Below are 20,070 nucleotides of genomic sequence, written 5' to 3'. Positions count from 1 at the left end.
AATGGCAGATTTCATGCTCATCTTGTAGTTTATTAGTTTTCTAATTCATTATGTGACAGAGAAGAAGAAGATCGACTGATTTTAATTGGTTGAAATCAGATTTTGTTTGGTCGCTCATGCCAATAATCAATCAATCAATCAGACTCTGTGTGGACAGTTTACGACCCCAGTAAACATGCAGAAGAAGAACATCGATGTCGAACAGCAGCTCTTTGTCTACAGGATTGATTATGGATCAGTTTTAATGTTTTTGAGCAACAGGAAATCACGACAAGAGAAAGAAAAGAGAAAACACGACCAACAGCTTCAGCCTTTGATTACATCCAGAGTTACTGTCCGTCTTCTTCTGGTGCAGAATCATGACGCACGTCTCACAGCACTGATGTAAGTTTGGATGAAACTCAAGATTCTGTTGGGATTCCAACAAGAAATAGGATAAATAACAACAAAAAATTAAAAAGTCAGTAAAAAAAACTGAGAAAATGAAAGATTATGTTGTCTAGTCCAACAATTATCTTGTTTTTCTGTTGACAAAAGGCTGATTTTGTAACTGTCTTTGTGTTGCTCTGAAGGTTCAGGTTTTGAGTCCAGGAAGCCGTTAAATCATGTAAAACTGAAGATGCTGCTTGTTCTGGTTCTTCTCCCTCTGAGGGACAAACAGAGGAAATGGGCTTTTTGTCGTCACAAAGAAGTTTGAGCTAAAGAGGAGCAGCAGGAGGGGCGACCTGATGGGACCCCAGCAGGAGGGGCGACCTGATGGGACCCCAGCAGGAGGTCAGCATCCTAAAGCAGGAGGAAGACCTGCTGCAGGAAGAGAGGAAGACCTGCCTCGTTCAGCTGCAGCAGGATCAGGAATCAGAACAAAGTGACCTGATGTTGACAGCAGAGACTCATTAAAACTCAGATCTTGTTTCACCACTTTAGTTTTTCTGACAGGAACCAGGAATCCTGACCACATGACACCAACTCTGGCATCTTTACACCTGCTGCCTGGTTTTTATCCAATAGATTTTAAGATTCTGTTGTTAACTTATAAAATGGGTTAAACCCCCTTTATCTTCAGGACCTTTTAAATGTCCGGTCTGCGTCCAGAACTTTAAGATTATTACTGAATGTTCCTCGGACTCGACTTGAGAGGAAAGGAGATGGAGCTTTTTCTGTTGCTGCTCCTGTTTTATGGAATAACTTCCCTTTCCAGATTAGATCTGCCCACAGCCTGGAGCATTTTAAATCTTAAATCTCATTTTTACTCTTTGGCATTTAATTGATGAAAAATATCCAAAGAAACGACAGATTAACCGACAGAAATGTGATTTCAGCTTCAATTAGGGATCCAGAATCAAACATTTCTCTGTTATTCAGAGGAAGATATAAAACATGTCCAGTTGGTTTGAGCTGCTCTGGGTTTTTCCTGCGTGTTTCTTTCTTTGGTGAGGAAATATCAGTGAATTTTTATGTAACTAAATAAAAAAGCCTCGTCTTGACTCCACCTGGAAGCATCTAAACTGCTGCTGTTTGTCCCCAGTGGGGCGTAGTGACGCAGTCCCACCACTAGAGGGGATGTTCCACAAGCAGTCAGCTCTTCTCTCCTTCCGTTTCCGTTTCCTGTTTTTCTTTTCGACTGATCAGTTTGTTTTGCGGGTGAATTTTTTGCCAACATGGAAACAAGAAAATAGTTTGATTTGCAAAGAAGCTGGAATCCAGCAGAGAAACATAATGACGAGCAAAACCGACAAAGATTCAATTTATTATTTAAAATTTATTACATATTTTGATGTACAATTTACATATTTGTACAAATATTAACAGACAGTTTTTAACCTAAGCTTTCTAAGAATCTACAGATTATTTTCCTGGACGTCACGTTACACGTTACTTTCCAGAAACTGACCGGAAACCGTCCTGGTACGTAACCGATTTCAAAATAAAAGGCTCCGGTAGCTTGGAGTTACGTTCAGTAAACATGAAGTATTTTCTCATATTTACTACAATGAATCTACAGAGGACTTTCCTGGAAGGTGCAGGTTACTGTTTATTTATTTTAAAGGGATCAGAACACGTCATTAAATATTCTGGTGTTAGCCATAAAGGTTTGTTTTTATCCGTGCTAACATGCTAACCTTTGAACTCGGGTCACTGAACCAGAATTCACTGAATAATTAGCTGAAATGTGTGTAATTTACAGGGTAATACTTTAGCGTTAGCATCCATCTACACAATCCTTTCCTGGCATAGCGCTGTTTTGCTAGCAGAGCTAATATTTAAGTGCGTTAGCATTAGCGCAGCTAACGTTTTAGCCAGCGGTGAACACAAAGTATCTTGTAAGATCCAGGAAAGTTTTGATCAACGTTCATTAAAATGTCTCAGTTCATAATGTTTGATCACATTTCAGCTCTCCTCTTCATCCTCCTCTTCATCCTCCTCTTCCTCCTTCTCCTCCTCTTCCTCATCCTCCTCTTCGCCGTTAGCTGTGTTCATTTTCCAGCTCAGATTCCACTTCCTGTTTGTCGTTTCGTCCACTTCCTGTATGGCGTCCCGGCGGCTCCGGTGCTCCCAGCAGAAGCTCATCACCTCGTCTTCGTCCGTCTTCCTCCAGCGGCAGATTCTCCAGGACTCCTTCCAGGCCCGCCACTCGTCCCCTTCCTCCTCGCCCTCCTCTTCCTCGTCGTCTTCGTCGGCTCCGCCGCGGTGAGCCACGGCGACCATCCAGCAGCGCCGCCAGGCGGAGAAGGAGGCGTTCAGCTTGTGGAACTGCAGGTGAAGCGGAGCGTCAGGTTTGGTTTTCGCTCGTCTCCGTTTCTTCTTCTTCGTCTGTTTTAGAACGCCGCTCTTCGTCTCCTGCTCCTCTTCCTCTGTTTGTTCGTCAGCTCTTCCCTCCACAGGATTTTCTTCATCAGTTTCTCTGTTTTCCTCACCTTCATCTTTGTTTTTGTTGATTTCTTCCACCTCTTCATCATCTTCCTCCTCATCTTCCTCACAGCCCTCATGCTCTTCCTCATCCTCCTCTTCCTCATCGTCCTCCTCATCTTCCTCACAGCCCTCATGCTCTTCCTCATCCTCCTCTTCCTCATCGTCCTCCTCATCTTCCTCACAGCCCTCATGCTCTTCCTCTTCCTCATCTTCAGATCGGCTTTGTTTGGTTTCCATCTTCATCCTGTGAATGTTTCCATCGTCATCCTCATCGTCGTTTTTGACTTTCTGCTTTTCATTTTCTTCTGCCTCCTCTTCCTCCTCTTCACCTTCCTCCTCTTCACCTTCCTCCTCTTCACCTTCCTCCTCTTCTTCATCATCTTCTTCATCATCCTCTATATCCACACTGGAAACTTCCTTCTCCTCTTCCTCCTTCTTTCCCATTTTTCTCTCCATTTCTGTCTCTTCTTCTTCTACATCCAGTCTATCATCATCATCATCATCTTCCTCCTTGTTGCTCTTTCTTTCATCTTTAATCTCCTCCTCTTCCTCTTTTCCTTGTTTTTTGTTCGTTTCCTCTTCCTCTTCTTCTTCATCATCGTCTTCTAAATCTGGGCTCTCTTCATCCTCCTCTTCCTCTTCCACATTTACGTCTTCATCCTTTCCTTTTTCCTTCTCTCCTTCTTCATCTGCATCTTCATAGTCTTCCTCCTCTTCTTCCTCTTCATCTCCTTTACTTTTGTCGCTTTCTTCATCAAAGTCCAGAAACTCCTCCTCTTCATCATCTTCCTTGTCTTTTCCCAGCTTTATGGTGTTCTTCTCCTCTTCCTCGTCTTTTTCTGATTCGTTGTTTTTCTTTCTTTCTTCCTCCTCATCTTCATCTTCCTCATCTTCAGCATCTCTTCCTCTGCTCTATTGGATCTCGACTCTTCGTTTCTTTTGTTTTGGTGTATTTGTGTCTTTCTTCATCATTGGCCTGATTTTTCTCTTCCTCATCTTCCTCCTCCTCATCTTCAGCATCCTCCTCTTCTTCATCTTCCTCCTCTTCCTCCTCTTCAGCATCCTCCTCTTCTTCATCTTCCTCATCTTCAGCATCCTTCTTCCTCTGCTCAGTTTCAAGCTTTTGACTCTCCGTTTTGTTCGTTTTGGTGTTTTGCTCCTCTTCCTCATAAATTTCCTCTTCATCCTTCATCTTGTCAGCTGACTCGTTGTCCTCCTCCTCTTCCTCATCTGCATTTTCACATTTTTCTTCATCCTGCTCCTCCTTCGTCACTTTGACACTATGATGCGTTTCCTCCTCTTCATCTTCTCCTCTCTCCGTTTCGTTTTCACCATTTTCTTTCTCATCTTCTTCATCTTCGTCTTCCTCCTCTTTATCTACACCTTCATCTTCCTCTTTTTCCTGCTCCTTGTTCTTGTTGAAGTTTTTGAATATTTTTGTCCTCCTCTCCTCTTCCTCCTGTTCTTCTTCCTCCTCCATTCCTTCATCCTCCTCCTCTTCCTCAGTTTCGTCTCCTTCCTCGTCCTCCGGTGTTTTCTGTCCTCTTGGAGCCTTCCAGGCCTCCGTCCAGTCACTCAGACTGGACCGGTCCAGACCCGAGAACAGGAAGACGTTTATGGCTCTCCGTCTCCTGGTCATCTGGTTGCTATGGTGATGGGCGGACAAGATGGACGCCTGACGCCACCTGAGGGGAAACCAGAGGTCAGTGTGGAAAAACCCAACGTTTATCCATCCAGCGCTAACAACGGAGCTAAATTTAGTTTTAGCATTTTTTGCTAAATCTAAAACCGTTTAGCGCTTTTAGCTCCCGCTAAGCTAATTTTCCCAGATGAATTCGATATTAAAACTTTATTCAACTTTTAGTTGAATAAAGTTTTTTATCTGTGTTGAAGTTTTAGTTTTCGGTTGTTAAGAATTCTTCAAATATTTAGACGTTCACATTCATGCTCTTATTCTGAAATCCGTGTGGCCTGATTACGCAGCAGATCCATTTCCTGTCCTCACCTTCTCATGACACATGCTAAGTGTCAACATGGCTAAATTTAGCTCATAGCATTAGCTTTCACTAAATACCAAGCTGCTGTAGTCATTTAGCGTTAGCAGAACTAATGCTAATTATTAGCGCTTTAGGGTTAGCTTAGTGGTTAGCGGTGGCCTCCTCTGGTGATGGGAACGTTTCGGTGGTGTGTTGAGGCTGAAGCCGACCCACCTGACCTGCTGCTGGTACCCCCAGCAGCAGCTCCAGCTCCTCTGCCGCTCTTCGTGCTCCTCTGGAGGAGCTGCAGCCAGCAGGCAGGATTTGCTCCATCCGGGCATCAGCCAGTCGTTTATCTCTGCTGTGAACGTGGCGGGTCCATCCGCTGGATCTTCTGCTCCGGAGAGCCTCCATGAATCCTCCCAGCCTTCAGGCTCGTCCTAGTTAAAGACCAGAACACAGATTTTCTTTGGTCAGTCAGATTTGGGGCTGAAACCCTGGAAACGGCAGGAAAACAACAACCTGATCCAGCTGCTCCTGAATGAGGTCAAACTTATCGGACTTGTCTGTTGTTCCCTGTTGGTAGTTTTCCCAGCCGCAGTCCCAGTTCTTCTTCTGCTGCCTGAAGGGAAAGTTCATGATCTTCCACGTTCCGGCCCAGACAGGAAGACGATATTCTCCTATTTCCACTTTCCTGTCCATCGTCCTTTCAAACAGAGTGTCCCACTCAAAGTCTCTGTCCTCTGACTGCTCTGACTGAGCTGGGCTTTTCACCTGGAAGCAAGAAAAACATTTAGAGAAAACATCCGTTTTGGTTCATTTCCTGTCTTTTTCTCTAATCCCATTTATTACGACAATAAAACCCAAAATATTAGAGAGGAAAACTGACAATCTAAATATCTACACATCATCTTTATTGTGAGATTTGACCCTTAAAGAACAATCAGTTCCACGGTGGTGGACACGGCTAACTAAAAGGTTAGCTTTGCTAGCCCTTAAAGTGCTACACAACACCATATTTAGCAGAGGCTAATGCTAAAACAATGAAACTGTATTTAGTCTAACCTAATGTTAAAGGGATACAATAACATATCTAACTAATAATAGTAGAAGCTAATACTAATGTGCTTAGTGGAAGCTAATGCTACAGCGCTATACCAACATAGTTTTAGTGGAAGCAGCACAAATGTTGAACTTTAATCAACTGAAAGTTGACAAAACAGCCAATAAATTAGCACTTTATAATGTAGGGGAAGTTAAATGCACTAAACGTTTCAAAGTTAGCAAAAAGCGCTAAACAAAAAATTAGCTCTGCTATTAGCGCATTAGCAGGCGTGTGCATCCTGACCTGCTTCCAGGAGTGACTCCATTTAGAAATCGGACCCGTCCCGTCGGCGTCCGGTCCAGGAAGTACAAACCCGATTGATTTGTACTTCCTGTTCCTGGGACACTGTAAGCTCATCAGCAGCGTCCTCCTCTCTTTAGCCTCTCTGGCCTTCAGGTAAAGGTACTTTGGTGGCTTCAGGCTCATCCAGGATTCCCTCCAGCACAACCCAAACACGTCCACTTCCACTTTGCGTTTTTGCCTGTGACGTTTCGGGGAGGACGACCTCCTGGGGGGGGGCGGCGGCGGAGGAGGCTCCGCTTTGACTTTTGGAGGAGGAGGAACAATTTTGAATTTGATTTTAGGCTTTTTTTCTTCGTCGTCTGTCCGGGTCGTCGCCCTCCTGAAGTCGGAAATCTCATCCTTCACCTGTTCCCCGTTGGGCCAGTGGTAGGTCCACTTTGAGAAAAGACTGGAGCAAAACACAGAAAATAAAAACCATCTGTTAGATTGAATATGGAAAACCTGCTTTACATGGAACTAATAAACAGAATTCGCTTACATTTCAATCAGTCAATTATATACGGAGGTCTGGTCCTGACAAAACTGCCCGTAGTAATAATAATAATAAGTACTGTTTCAAATAAAAGATGTAAAATATAAGAACTTTCCCTACTTACCTGAGTTTTTGAGTGAGACAAATACATATTTAGCATTTTTAGCTGTGTTAATTTTACTGTTTTATTTATGTGAAATAAGTTGTACGGAATAAATGTTTTGATCTTTACACTTTAACAGAGCTTTTCCGTTTCCATTCAGCCTCCTGTTTGCACTGGTCCGCCTCGTTCTGGGCTAGTTTCTCCCACTGGTCTCTCAGACGGCCGTTGCTGAACGATCTCTTCTCTTCCTTTTTGGACAACATCGCGTTTCCTACGAGAAACGCAGATTTATTATCACTGTAAATTATATTTTAACATCAGTATAAAAGAAATAGAAAAAGTGTGGTAACATAAATAAGGTCCAGGTTTGTGTGTTAAGTCTGATTTAATATATATAATCTAATTATAGAGTCATAATTGGCTAAAAAGCTAAAGTTAGCATAAATGCTATCATTCTATTGTTGGCTTATACTACGCGTTTTCATCAATCCTTTCAATAACATTAATTTATTACTTTTCTTTATAATTTATCATTTGTTTTTTCCAGATTTTGTAAAAAATTGAAAAATAAATTTCTATACCACAGGTGTCAAACTCCAGTCCTCTGCTGTCCTGCAGTTTTTAGATGTGCCACAGATACAAAACACTGGAATGAAATGACTTAATTACCTCCTTCTTGTGTAGATCAGGTCTCCAGAGCCTTTATGGCCTAATTATTCTATTCTGGTGCAGCAGAGGCACATCTAACAGTTGCAGGACAGTTTTGACACCCCTGTTCCATACAACAAGGAATAAAACAGAGGAAATAAATCAATATATTTTGAGAAAGGACAGTAAATAAAAAAACACTAAATAAATAGCAATAAATAATATAATAAAACAATAAGTTTGGAAATAATGGAAAATTAAATAGAAGCGACAATGTTAAATTAATATTGTTGAAAATTACAAAGAAATTTTTGTCACACTGTCTAATCACATAAATTGGAAATGCTCTTATTTTTATTTTTGAAGAACAAATTATTAACATTAAGTCATTTATTTATTTCTATATTTTTGGATAATTCTGGCAGGATCAGTCCTCCGTACAATTAGCATTCCAGGAATGTCACAAGTTGTTTTCTCAGAGAATGAAAGCGACAAGCAGCAGCTCTAAAATTAAACTCTGCCCGGCAACAAGAGCCTGTAAACTGAGGAATAAACACAGATATTAAATCACATTCTGTCCATCAACACAACAACTTTATGCTCAGATTTATCACTTTGATTTCCAGCTGACTTTACATAACTGGAAACCTGTAAATATGGAAAATGTTTAGTTTGTTATGTGAAAATGGAAGAGCAGCAGCAGTCAGAGGTTTTTAAAGAACGGCTAATTTTAAAACTAGCATCAGAACCGTAGACCGTCTGGAGGATTTACTTTGCATTTCAGCCTCATCCGTCTTGATAAACGCCGTAAAATTAGAGGATGACTTCAGGGACCCTCCACCACCTGCTGCCCGAGACGCTTCCCCCCCAAAAAGACCCCAAACATGTTTCACAGAAACGATTCACATTAAATCTTTAACACAAAAGATTCAAAATCTGACAGAAATTAAGCAGCAGCTGCAGCGCTCCACAGAAAAGGGAAAGTAATGCGGAAACGTTGCCATGGAAACCGGCTGACATCAGCCCCACTAGCCAACGGAGCGGCGGTGTTACGTTCAATCCTGTCAGGAGGAACGTCAACCCATAAATAAAACTCAAAACATTTCCCAGAAAAATTCAGTCTGTGGCAACTTCATGTTTTCACGCTTGATGTTTATCTCCTGATTTCTAATAATCACCTGAAAACGAGCGGCGATTGATTAGCTAGTGAGCGCCAGCCAGCTGGAACCAAAATGTCTCATTTGGACACATTTTATTTTTTTTGATCTAATTTCAACATAAAGCTTTGTTGATCTGTAGTTTCTGGAGTTAAACTGCGTCTGTTTAGCAGCTGTCAGTGTTTTTAAAGAGACACAAACCATCGATCTGTTAGCGCCAAAATGCTAACCTAGAATCCCACAGAAACAAACTACAAAACATCACATGTTGTCGGCTAAAGGGACATAAATAATGAATTCTCACCTGTTTCTCTGGCTCGTCCTGGTTTTTCCTTCCTCTCCGGCTCCACTGATCGTCGCCTCGACGCTCCTGCAGCTGAAGTTTGACTCTCTGTCCTGAATAACCAGCCGGCTTCCCTCCTCCTATCTTTACATCACAACACATCCAGGGCTGCTGCTCTAAATTTAGAGCAGCCAGCGGGACAGACGAGGAGGATTAGATGAAAAACACATTAGTGAAATGAATCTTCATTCAACAGGTGCAGCTGCAGAAATACGACAAAGACGAGACGTTAAAGGCTGCAGGTCAGGAGAGACGTAAATATAGAACAACAGATATTAGAGCTGCTGCGTTTTCCACAGGTTGCTGATAAATGATGCACAAGATTCATATAGAATAAATAATCTGGTGTTAATTTAATGTTAAAATGTTTAATTACAGGAATAAGAAACGTACAGATTATGCAAAATGTCCAGTAGGATATAAATCTGTTAACTGTTTGGTTTATAGATTTGGATTTGGAAACTGAATCTGTGGGTTTAAACAGAGAAAACAAGACAATTGAAAACTTTCTGTTTTTTTAAATTAATTTATTTTGTTTTTATATTTATTTGTATTTATATTTTACTCTATGCTTATATAACTCGTTTATTTTTGTTTTATTGATTTTATTTTAATTTATTTTTTCAGTTTTTATCAGTTTATTAATTTTTGTTTTTTATTATTGTTGATGTATTTAGTTTTTATTTAATATTTTCTTTAATTATATTTTTATTTATGGCTTTTGGGGTTTTCATTTATTTTAGTGTTTTCTTGTTTTTATTTAATATTTTCTTTTTCTTTTTTATATAGTTATTTACTTTTACACATATTTATTTTTATAAATTCAGTATGCCTACTTCCTGTTTGCATAAAGGTTACATTTATTAACAGGAAGTTAGAAAAGCAGAAGTTTCAAACTCCAGGAACCTTGAATTGTTTATTTCGTCCATTTATGGAATAAACAATTCCGTTTTCCTTATTGGCATAAGGAAAACAGGAAGCAGATTTTAGCCGTTTTCTTAATTTAACGTTGAATCTTGTTTAATAAATGTAATTTTTTATTTATTTTTTTGTTGGAATATTGAGCAGCTGTTTGTGTAAACTTAATCTATAATCTCCTCAGGTATAAACAGATCCTTTGTGTGTGTGTGTGTGTGTGTGTGTGTGTTTTCTGCATGTGCGCAGGCTTTCTGTGCGGTCTGAGCATGCGCAGTAGCTGCTGTGTCACTCGGCAGCAGCTGATCTCCGTCACCGTAACGAGACGCTCAGATCACTTTGCTGCTGACGTCACAGACCTGCCAGCTCTATTTTTAACACATGGCATCTTTAGGTTTCCATACGTTTGCTGTCAGCGAACACAGGAGAAAATGGATTTGTTGTTTTTTTTCTAGATTTTTCACCAAACTTTATGAATCGTGGAAATAGTTTTGCTAAATTGACAAAGTTCAACTGGAGGTCACAAATACACAACAACAGCATTAAAATACTAATTATTTTAATGCTGTTGTTGCTCTGTTTATTTAATTATTCATCTCTGTCTCATTTGTTTCCAGCTGAATATGAAATACATTTTTCTTTCACTCCTGTTGCCACTAGATGGCGCTGTTGTCTGATTTATCTCACGCTGCTTAAACCTCACTTTGAAATTTCAACATGACTTTAAATCATATTTTTAAAACGACCAACTTTCAAATATATGTCTTATTTATATGGAGAGAAAGTTAAATCTAAGTTTAAGGGCATTTAATCAGCTCCTGGTAAAATAATAAAAAAATAAAGTACATTTCTGAATTTTGTAACCATCTACAAACAGATTGTTGCACAGAGAAGCTGCAGCGCCTGTATGTTATAGCGCTTAAAAAAATAAACATATTTAAATATAAAGTTATACATTTTAGTTTTGAACAGTAAATATATATATTTTTTACAATTTAAATATATCAATTTAGAAAATATCATCTTTCTTTTACTAGGACTGTAATATAAATAATTTTTTTCTCAATTTTCCTATTAATTTTTTTCCCCTTTCGCTTAGTTTATATAAATTATAATTTAATTAGAATTAAAAGAAGTTGCACTTATATATCTGCAGCCTTATTCCTAAATTCAAAGATAAAATGACAAAAAGACGTCAAACTCCAACTAAACTCCCAAGTTATTTTGGTCTAGAAATTGACTTGGTCACTATTTGGTTTGACTATATATATATATATATATATATATATATATATATATATATATATATATATATATATGAAATTTGTGATACAAGTCTTACCAGATCTATCCACTAGATGGAGCCAGTGAGTGTTTGGTTTGTTAGGTTGAGGAAACTCCTGCAGTAACAGACTGAATAAAGACACAATACTGTTTGTTTTTACTCCTTTATTCAGGAGACATTAGTATTTCCTTCACCTTCAACATCAGACAGTCCTGTATAACTTTCTCTTTCTCAAACTGTTTTAATATTCTCATCTTAAAACTACACCCATTCTTTTCTTCCTAACATCCTTATCCCACTTCTTCTTTGCCTTTTTTTTCCACAAATAGCGATTTAAAACTATATTGTTCTGATTTATTTGCCTTCCATCCACACTGTTCTGTGCTAACTATTAAAAAGACATTCTCATTTTATGGGCCAAATGCAGATCCTTGGGTTCAACTAATTTCTTGAAGCGATTGTTTTTGTTGGGCTTTAGGTCAGTTCAGTGGAAGGAGGAACTTCCAGGATTCATCCCAGCCAGATATTGGCTTAAAGCTCATCTGTTTTTTCATGTTTTTGGGACGGATGAAGAATCTCCACGACTCTCCCCACTCCTCCAGGAACTTCTTAAAGGCACTGTCTTCAGGCATAAGCTTACTGTTAGAACCGCTGCCTTTCTTGGGACGAGGTTGGGTTTTACCCAGCAGGTGGCATCCTGCCCACTTCCTCTCCGATTGTTTCTCCTTCTCCATGCCAGAGTACAGTTGCTTCCTCATTTTGATCTTTGTTGGTAAAATTACCCTTTGATCACGGAGTTCTTTGGATCTACCTTTGGTTTTAAGCTGGCCATTGGGTTTCTGTAGGAACCGGTAGGAGTTTGCCCAAAATGTGGCTGAAGCTAACACTTTGTTTAGGTCGGATTTATTGTTGGTTTGTATCTTGTTTTTGCTTGACCATAAAACCTGGTGGTAACCAGGGTTCTGGGGAGACTCCATCCAGGGCTGATCCAGTTGGGGCGTTGGGTTGGCGAGTCTGAAAGATCTTCCCCATTTACATCCACACTCACTCAGGATGGGATGTTGCTGCTGAGATGAACTACTTTTGCTTGATTGGTTGTTTAGAAGTGATTTGATGCTCCATGAGGAGATCCACTGTTTCTCAGGGTATCTTTGGCCAAATATCTTGCTGTCAAAGGAGCGGCTCACTTTAGCTTTTGCTCCTTCTGAGGACATTATGTTTTTTGGGCGTTGGATCTCAGTGGATTCATCCACCCATTTGTCTGTCGATTCTAGTCCAGTCCAGTGTGGTGTGTGGTAGATAGACCACTTCCAGGATTCCCTCCACTGAGCAAATGATGGTTTGTCATGTTTCAAATCTGTTTCTGTGATCATCCAGGCATCTTGCCAATCTGACATGGACTTGGCATGACTTCCATGTTCCCTTGAGTTATCAGGAACATTCAACTTCCTTTTGTCGACTTGATCTTTGGCTTGTGCAGGTTCTGATCGATAATGGTGTCTAGAGAATTTGCAGGATTCTCCCCAAACCCGTTCACTTGTTGGGCCATTTTTAGGGAATTCCTCCACTGAAATCTGACTCTGGTGCCTCTCCCAGTTCACCCGGACCTGTATTGAAGTGGACCAACCTTGTTGCCACAGCTCAGGGTTCTGATTCAGAGACCGGCAGGTAAACTTCCAGGAGTCTTTCCAATCCGACGCATTGGACTTTGAATCTTCCCCTTTCTCTGACTCTCTGAAAGGCTTCAGAGGATCCGGCTTGTATCTTCTCCTCTCCTGTCTTATTCTGTGTTTTATTACCTTCCAAGAATCCCTCCATTCAGAAGGTGGAAGTATTTTCTGCAGGTGTTTCAGAAGAAGTATCTTTGACTCGGGGAGCTCCCTCCTTGTGTGATGTATCACCTCACGTCTTAGTTGCTCATACCTTGGGTCTGCTTTCTCTGTCAAGTAATTGACCTGAGGGATCTTTTCCACCCTTTGAGTCTCAATCTTTGGTGGTAAGGATTTGAGGACTTTATCTATCTCCGCACAAGGTTTTGAGTTATTCTTTGGTATCTCCCATGACTTGCTCCAATCGCCCATTGCCTCAAATTTATCGTAAAACTGAAGGCCTCTCTTATGAGTTGTGGAGGTAATTTTGTGAAAACCATCTCTCTCCAGGCTGTGATCATCAAAGCCGTGATGTTGGTTCTGAGAGGAACTCTGCTTGTTGTTGAAGACGCCGCCTGCTGTTCTCCATGAACTGGCCCATTCTGGACTGAGCGATTTCTGGTGACGAGGAAGCTTGAAGCTGTTGCTGCCATGATGGTTGAGAAGCCTCCAACATTCCTTCCATTCTGGGTTTATTTCTCTTCCCATATCTTTATTGTCATCAACTGTTGCATTCAGTAAATCTTCGTTGCCTGGCTTGGTGGACGTCCAGGAATCACTCCACTCTGATGAACACAAGAGTTCATTTTGGTGCTGGGTTTCCACCAGTGAAGTGAAGAATCCATGTTTAGAGGCTTTCTCTTCATCTTCAGCAGAATCTTTCTTGATTTTCTCAAATCTTTTCCAGGATGTTTGCCATTTGTCAGCGGGCAGCTTCAGGTCCAGCTCCTGTGATTGCACCATCTTGTGAAAGTCTTTTCTCCAGAGATGATAGCTTTCTGGATCCACCAGGTTGGGCTCGTTTGGCCAAGGCTTACCTTCCTCGGCTCGAGGTTGATAGGGAGCAAACATCCAGCACTGCCCCCAGTCTGGACTTGCGCCCTCTGCTGGTGTTGGTAAGGACTTGTTGGACTTCCAGGACTTGCCCCACACCAGAGATGACGGCTGAGTTTTGGTGATTGACATGAGTAGCTGTAGTTTGTTGACACTTTTGTTTTGCACCTTTTTGCCCTTGAGATTTGGGGTTTGAGCAGAAAAGCTTTTCGTCTGAACTCCTGATCTGCCAACGGGACCCGAACCTCTGCCAAGAGGAACTGCCTGAGGAACCGGCGGCTGCTTGCTCTTCCAGATGTTGTCGTCTGGTTGGATATCGGAAGGTGTAACTTTCCTCTCCACTCTTTTGTGTTTCCCCATCTTGGCAGTCATACGGTCTGCCCACTCCTTGTTGATGCTGTGCAAACAAAAAAGAACAAAAGGGCAGCTAGTCATTATTCATTTATTTTTGACATATGAAACCTGCGGTTCAAACTTTTTGTTCCTAACATATATTTTCTAGGTTTTCTGAGCCAAAACTTGGTAGATCCATCTTTAAACATCAATTATCTTTAGGTTGTTTAGTTCTTGTTTGGAGGATTTCTCCAGAAATGTTTCGTACATCATTGAATATTTTGGACACTTCTGTTGACTGGTTATTTAGTTTGGCCTGATTTAAAAGATAATTGTGTCACAAACCAACACCAAAAGGAATCATATGCTCCAGAAAACCTGTATGGTGTGGAGATAAGTCTGTTTTTCTTGTTCTGGAATAAATTTGGCTGTTCTGTTTATATCCAGGCAAATGATGATGAAACCCTTTTGTAGTCTGAGGTAAAGTTACTGAGGGGTAAACTGATGCTACCATCTGGTAGCTCTTTAATAACACAACAATGTTTTTATTTATAGATAATCTGTTTCGTCCTGCTGCTAGGAGATCAGACTACACTGGTCACACTTAAAAAAGGAAAAATACAATTAGGAAACATTATTTACTGTACAATTTTAGTTCAACAAGGAAACAAATGGTTGGTGTTTTTCTTTTGTGGTTTTTGTGTATTTTCAGATCTGGTATTGAGGAGAAAAGTGGAAACTTCAAATAAGTTTGGAGGTTTTTTCCAGTGTTGCCATAAATTGTTTGGTGACACCTGAATGATTATCAGGTAACTTTATTTATTGTTTCATTGGAAACTTCCAGAGTTTCAAATGTGAAAATTTTCAACTTTGAAACTCAGAAATTTTCAGAAATCAGAAGTTTTGAGATTAATCTTAGAATTTTTTTAGATTATTCTAAAGAAATTAATCTAATTTTAGATTATTTATTTAGATTAGATTAGTCTAATATAAAGAATTTGCAAGAAAAAGTTAAACATTTTTCTCATAAATTTTAAACTTTTGGAGCTCAGAAATGTCCTGGGAAAACCACCGTTGTAGTTTTCTCTCTGCGCTGAGTCAAACCAGCCTGTTCCCCTCCTGGCCTGTGGGGCGCTGCACCAAGAACCACTGAAGGAAACGACACAAAAACCTCTGAAGACTCTGAGAGCAACTTTCCTTCTTCACAAAATGGAAACAGAAATGGAGGCGTCAGATTTTAGTGGTTGTAGGATTTCTGTTTTTGTCTTTGGCTAAACGTCTCGAATCATTTCTGCCGCTGGCGCTAGGCTAGGACGTTTGTTTTGGTTGTATTTACCCAGAATACCCTGCCTTGTAGTCTGCTTCCTGCTTTTGGAGTGGCCTCTCTGGTCCTCTTGGTGTTCACTTATCAAACTGAACCAGAGTGCACTTCAACCGAACCCAGACTGATGTTTGGGTTTGATTCTTTGGTTCTTATCAGAGTTCAGGAAATGTTTGATTGAAAGCAGCAAAATAACCAGCCTGAAACACACATTCCCTGCAGTGTGCACCATAAATCACTGTGTCACTCCGTCTGAGAGTTCATTTCAGCTCCTGCTAAATCTGTTCGGCTCTTCAAGCGGCTCTGGAAGTCGAGACATTGCATGCCTTCTTGGACCGGTACCTTTTGTGGAGATCTGGTGGCGAAGCTAACTGGTGACCTTTGCTGCTCTGGTGGGTCAAGTTTCCTGCTCTGGACAGCGTCATCATCATGATGTTTCTGAGAAGTTAGCTCTTGCAGAATAATTTGATAAATTCCTATTTAAAGCCATAAGGATGTTCACACTTAGTAAACATTACATTTGCGGTTACAGAACTGATCTCTGTATTAGCCTGGATGAAGAGCAGCTGGCATTAAAACAAACCTGAGTGAACTGGGACTGAGATATTAATACATGCTGACAACCCAGCTTGTAAAGCAAGAAATACAAAATAATTAAAGACATTTAATACAAATACAGCAATTAAAGCAGAAAGGTTGAAGGAAAGTGACTTTGGTTCATTGTTGCATGTTTTTCTTTTTGTTTTTGCTCCTTTTATGCCGAGTTTAAAGCAACACTTTGTTTTCACCTGAAAACTTTTTCAAACCATTTTTTATTTCTCTGTATTTTCCTTCCAAACAAACAGATGTTCCTGTAAACTCTAAGCATTTCTGATCATATCAGTTGCTTCCTGTTTGCCTTTCGGTACGGTGGCCCACAGGTTCAAACGCAAAACGAACTGCAAAACGTGAATGAATCTGAAACAAAAAAATAAATGCAACAGAAAAATGTTCCAAACACAGGAAACGGAAGCTAAAGGGAAAATACTGCAAATACAAAAAAGCAAACAAAAAAAACCCTGAAAATATAAAATGTTACAAACTAGCGTCACAATACAAAAGTCCTCCAAACCACTAGAGGGAGTCTGGAGTCGGTAATGTTACCTAAGTTAATATGCTGCTGTTCTATAATAATAAAATGTCTATGCTGCTCTATAATATTATAAAAGACAAAGTATGACGAGGATCTGGGCCCATGTTATTTAGTGGCCGACTCCCCCTAGTGGTCTGGAGGACTTTTGTTTTGTCTGTAGTTGCATTATTTTCTGTTGCATTGGTTTTTATGTTTGTGTATCAAAATTTGCATCATTAATTATTTTTTTCAGCGTCTTTCACCTGCTGGCTCTGCTTTTCAGAACCTTTCTTTGGACTTTTGCTGCTTTTTCTCTGCAGGCTGAGAGTTGCAAACTAAAAAGTGGGAAAATCTCCACTTTTCATATTACACCATATAAAGTCATGCGATTAAGTGACAGGAAAATAATCCAGAAATTCATCCAGCTGGAGGTAAAATCCTCGGTTTAGTCTGTAAAATGTGTTTTCAGAATTTCTTTTCTGTTTTTGTTTTAGACTTTACTTTGAAAACGAGGACAGATTGTGTTTCTCTTCCAAACTGCTGTTATAAAAAGTCCAAAAATCAGAAAATCTTTACCAACTTTGTTCAAACCTTTGAGTTTAAGAGTCTTACTATTTGTAAGCGATTCAATCAGTTGGTCGACTAAAACTAGGTAAAAAAGAAAAGAAAGAAAAATGCCTTAATTTTGATTAACCAAATTATTAGTTTCTAAAACTGTCTTATATTTTGCAGAAAAGTTACTTGTAAATTAGTTTTCAATCATTTCAATTGCACTAAGATATTTACAATTGAAACTCGACCAAAAATACATTTTGTGTTTTTACAGTGTTCTGAAAGTTTGGAGCCCTTTGGAAATCTTTTTAGCATCAGAAATCTCTTCACAATATTTTTTTTTCAGTATTGAGAATCTGTTCAGCATCTAAAAACAATCAAATTTAAGGAACGGAGTGAAAATGGGTTTAAAAAGCAACCAAAGAAGAAAGAAAACCTTCAAATTTCAGAATCTTCAAACCTTTGAGTTCAAACATCAGAGTGAATTCAAAATGCGAAACTTTATCTGCAGATGGAAAATGGGTTTTAGAAAGCTGATGACCAAACCCAGTCAGTCAGGAATCTGTTCAGTGTTGGGAATATTAAGATACAAGAAAAATCTATAAAACATCTAAACATTCATGCAGACGGTTTGATCAAAACCATTTTTAAAGATTAGAGGAACTTCTGATTGTCTGGAAGGACATTAAAAAGAATCTAGGAAGGTTTTTGCAGAGACTTGTAGCTGTTTAAGTTTTCATAATCTCTAATTTAAAATTTACTAGTTTATAGTGAAAACTAACTTTGTGCCAAGAGAAAAGTGGCTGCAGTTTCTGCAGGGTGAAACTTCAGCCTCTGGTTTGGGTTCAGGATCTAAAATGTCAAACATTTTGGACGTCTCTCTGCTGACAGCAGGACTTTCTGTCCTGATTCGTCCCGGTTGGGTTCAGTTTCACCTCATCGGCTGCAGTTTGTCTTAAGGTTTAGTTTTCTCACGCGGGCAGCGCGCTCCTCTCCAGCCGCTCCTGCTCCAGCCGCTCCTGCTCCAGCAGCATCCTCTGTCCGAACTCCCTCAGCCGGATCTCCCACACGTTCCTCATGATGGAGGCGTCGCATCCCACCACCTCTGGGTTCGTCTCACCGGACATCTTCAGCCTGGTTCCTGCAGGAAGCAGAGCCACAGAGCCGTTAGCGTCTCCATCGCTCAGCCTGCCGTGGATCATAGTGAAATCTGGATGAGGCTGAGACCTCCTGCGGAGACGCAGCTTCAGCGGCGATAACCAGAGTGGAGACGCTGCTGACAGCTCTGCTGATCTGTGCTGAGCCAATAACCAGCTGATGGATGTGAGGGGCTGCACCAGCTAAAAATAACGCCCTACCCTGACTACAGCGCGCACTTTTTACACTCAGCCTCCATCAGCACTTTTTCCACAGGGTTGATGTTTTCCAGCTTCCTCCTCCCATAAATCTGTTTGCAAAGCTGAAATATAAAATTCTGTCAAAGTTTTGACCAACAACTGCAGCTAAAAACTGCAATATTTGTGTGTTGGATGGAAAATGTATGATAGTGAATCTGGGCCATCGCAGTTAGAAAAATAGGGAAGTACATTTCTGCCAAAAAACTGACATTTCTTAGAAAAAAACTAGAAAACTTCTGAGTTTTAAAAGTCAAAAGATTGTTAGAAAAAAATCACATTTTTGAGACATTTACTAAAAAGAACTTGGACATTTCTCAGTTTGTAAAGTGGAAAATTTTCAACTTTTTAAAAATGTTCATGTTTTTTCTACAACATTTTTGATGTTATTCTCAGAGTTTTAACAGAAATGTACACCTCTAAGGTTTTTCTTTCTATAATGTCCCTATCATGCTGTGATTTATGACGGCTTTGGTGGAATCTTGATTTTTCTCACAAATCTTTGTAAATGACAAAGTCGTGCAAACGATGAGGAGTTATCCCAACAAGAATGTTTTCCTTTGCAGTCCAACTGGAAACTAATGCAGTGGAAAAGTTGCCTCCCATTTCTCTTAAATCTCTAAATAAAATGATCTCTTTGAATTTTGGTGTCAATATTGTAATTCACTGGTTTTCTGCCTTAAAGTTTTTTTCTTTTTATTTTCAGTAAAATACTGACTTGATCCTTTTCAATCCATCTATAACAGTGTTTGCAGAATCCAAACTGTCCAGATTGTATGTTACTCCTAACGTCCAGTTGGCTTCTCTACTTCACACTTGTAAATCTCAGTGTTTAAACTCTCTTGGCCTGCAGGTGACATATTTTTAAGGCAACGTCATCACTTGGGCCTGGAGTCAAAGATCTTTTATAGAAAGCAGATGTGTAGCCGTATTTTAATACCTGAACTGCAGCGGTTGTATCGGTGAGATCTGGTAGGTCAGACCTTCAACCTGTCTAGATTAGACAAAACCGATGCTAGTGAGCCGTCAAGATTTTAATAAACTTGTAACAGTTCAAATAGAAATGAGATGCATAGGTACAGATCAAATAAGTCAAAAAAGAAATAAAAAATTATAATAAAAAAAAACAACTGAAAACATGTTTTTGGTCTATAAAATTACTTTACTACATTATTAAATTTAACGTTTTTTTTATTAATACTTTTTATAAAGTCATCCAAGTACTACATTTGCCGCAAGATGTCATTTCTTTACAGTGTGTTTTGGTGTTTACCACAAACATCTTAATGAATCAAAAATAAATCACTTTCATGCAAATATTCACATTTTATATTATTATTTTATATTATTATTAAATATTCACATTTTAATCAAAGCCATAACAAGTTAAACTCCGACATTTTACAAAGAAAACGTGATAAGTAGGTCATAAATATCTCC

General features: G+C 39.6%; 2 protein-coding genes across 6 annotated transcripts; both read right to left on the bottom strand.

Moving 5' to 3' along the window:
* Positions 1–3,694: 3,694 nt before the first annotated feature.
* LOC103473934 (uncharacterized) lies at positions 3,695–9,221 on the bottom strand. Of its 2 annotated transcripts, XM_008424592.3 has the most exons (7): positions 8,979–9,221; positions 7,539–7,641; positions 6,999–7,140; positions 6,235–6,682; positions 5,409–5,660; positions 5,121–5,326; positions 3,695–4,595 (listed from the first exon to the last, which is right to left on the bottom strand). In XM_008424592.3, the coding sequence occupies exons 3-7, from the start codon at positions 7,130–7,132 to the stop codon at positions 3,803–3,805; spliced, it is 1,833 nt and encodes a 610-aa protein (XP_008422814.2). In that variant the 5' UTR covers positions 7,133–7,140; positions 7,539–7,641; positions 8,979–9,221; the 3' UTR covers positions 3,695–3,802. The 2 variants fall into 2 exon arrangements, with proteins under 2 accessions (XP_008422814.2, XP_081469771.1); XM_081613645.1 differs by lacking the exon at positions 7,539–7,641.
* A 2,145-nt stretch (positions 9,222–11,366) lies between these two features.
* Positions 11,367–18,568, bottom strand: LOC145554115 (uncharacterized). 4 transcript variants are annotated; one of them, XM_081613475.1, is made up of 3 exons: positions 18,464–18,568; positions 18,212–18,377; positions 11,367–14,316 (listed from the first exon to the last, which is right to left on the bottom strand). In XM_081613475.1, the coding sequence occupies exons 2-3, from the start codon at positions 18,361–18,363 to the stop codon at positions 11,697–11,699; spliced, it is 2,772 nt and encodes a 923-aa protein (XP_081469601.1). In that variant the 5' UTR covers positions 18,364–18,377; positions 18,464–18,568; the 3' UTR covers positions 11,367–11,696. The 4 variants fall into 4 exon arrangements, with proteins under 4 accessions (XP_081469601.1, XP_081469600.1, XP_081469603.1 ...); XM_081613474.1 differs by lacking the exon at positions 18,464–18,568 and having other exon boundaries at positions 18,212–18,457; XM_081613477.1 differs by lacking the exons at positions 18,212–18,377; positions 18,464–18,568 and adding an exon at positions 18,172–18,191.
* Between the last annotated feature and the right edge of the window lie 1,502 nt (positions 18,569–20,070).

This window comes from Poecilia reticulata, chromosome 12 (genome assembly GCF_904066995.2).
Source record: "Poecilia reticulata chromosome 12, P_reticulata-male-v2, whole genome shotgun sequence".
NCBI classification, from domain to species: Eukaryota; Metazoa; Chordata; class Actinopteri; order Cyprinodontiformes; family Poeciliidae; genus Poecilia; species Poecilia reticulata.
This window is presented reverse-complemented; position numbering and strand designations above follow the sequence as displayed.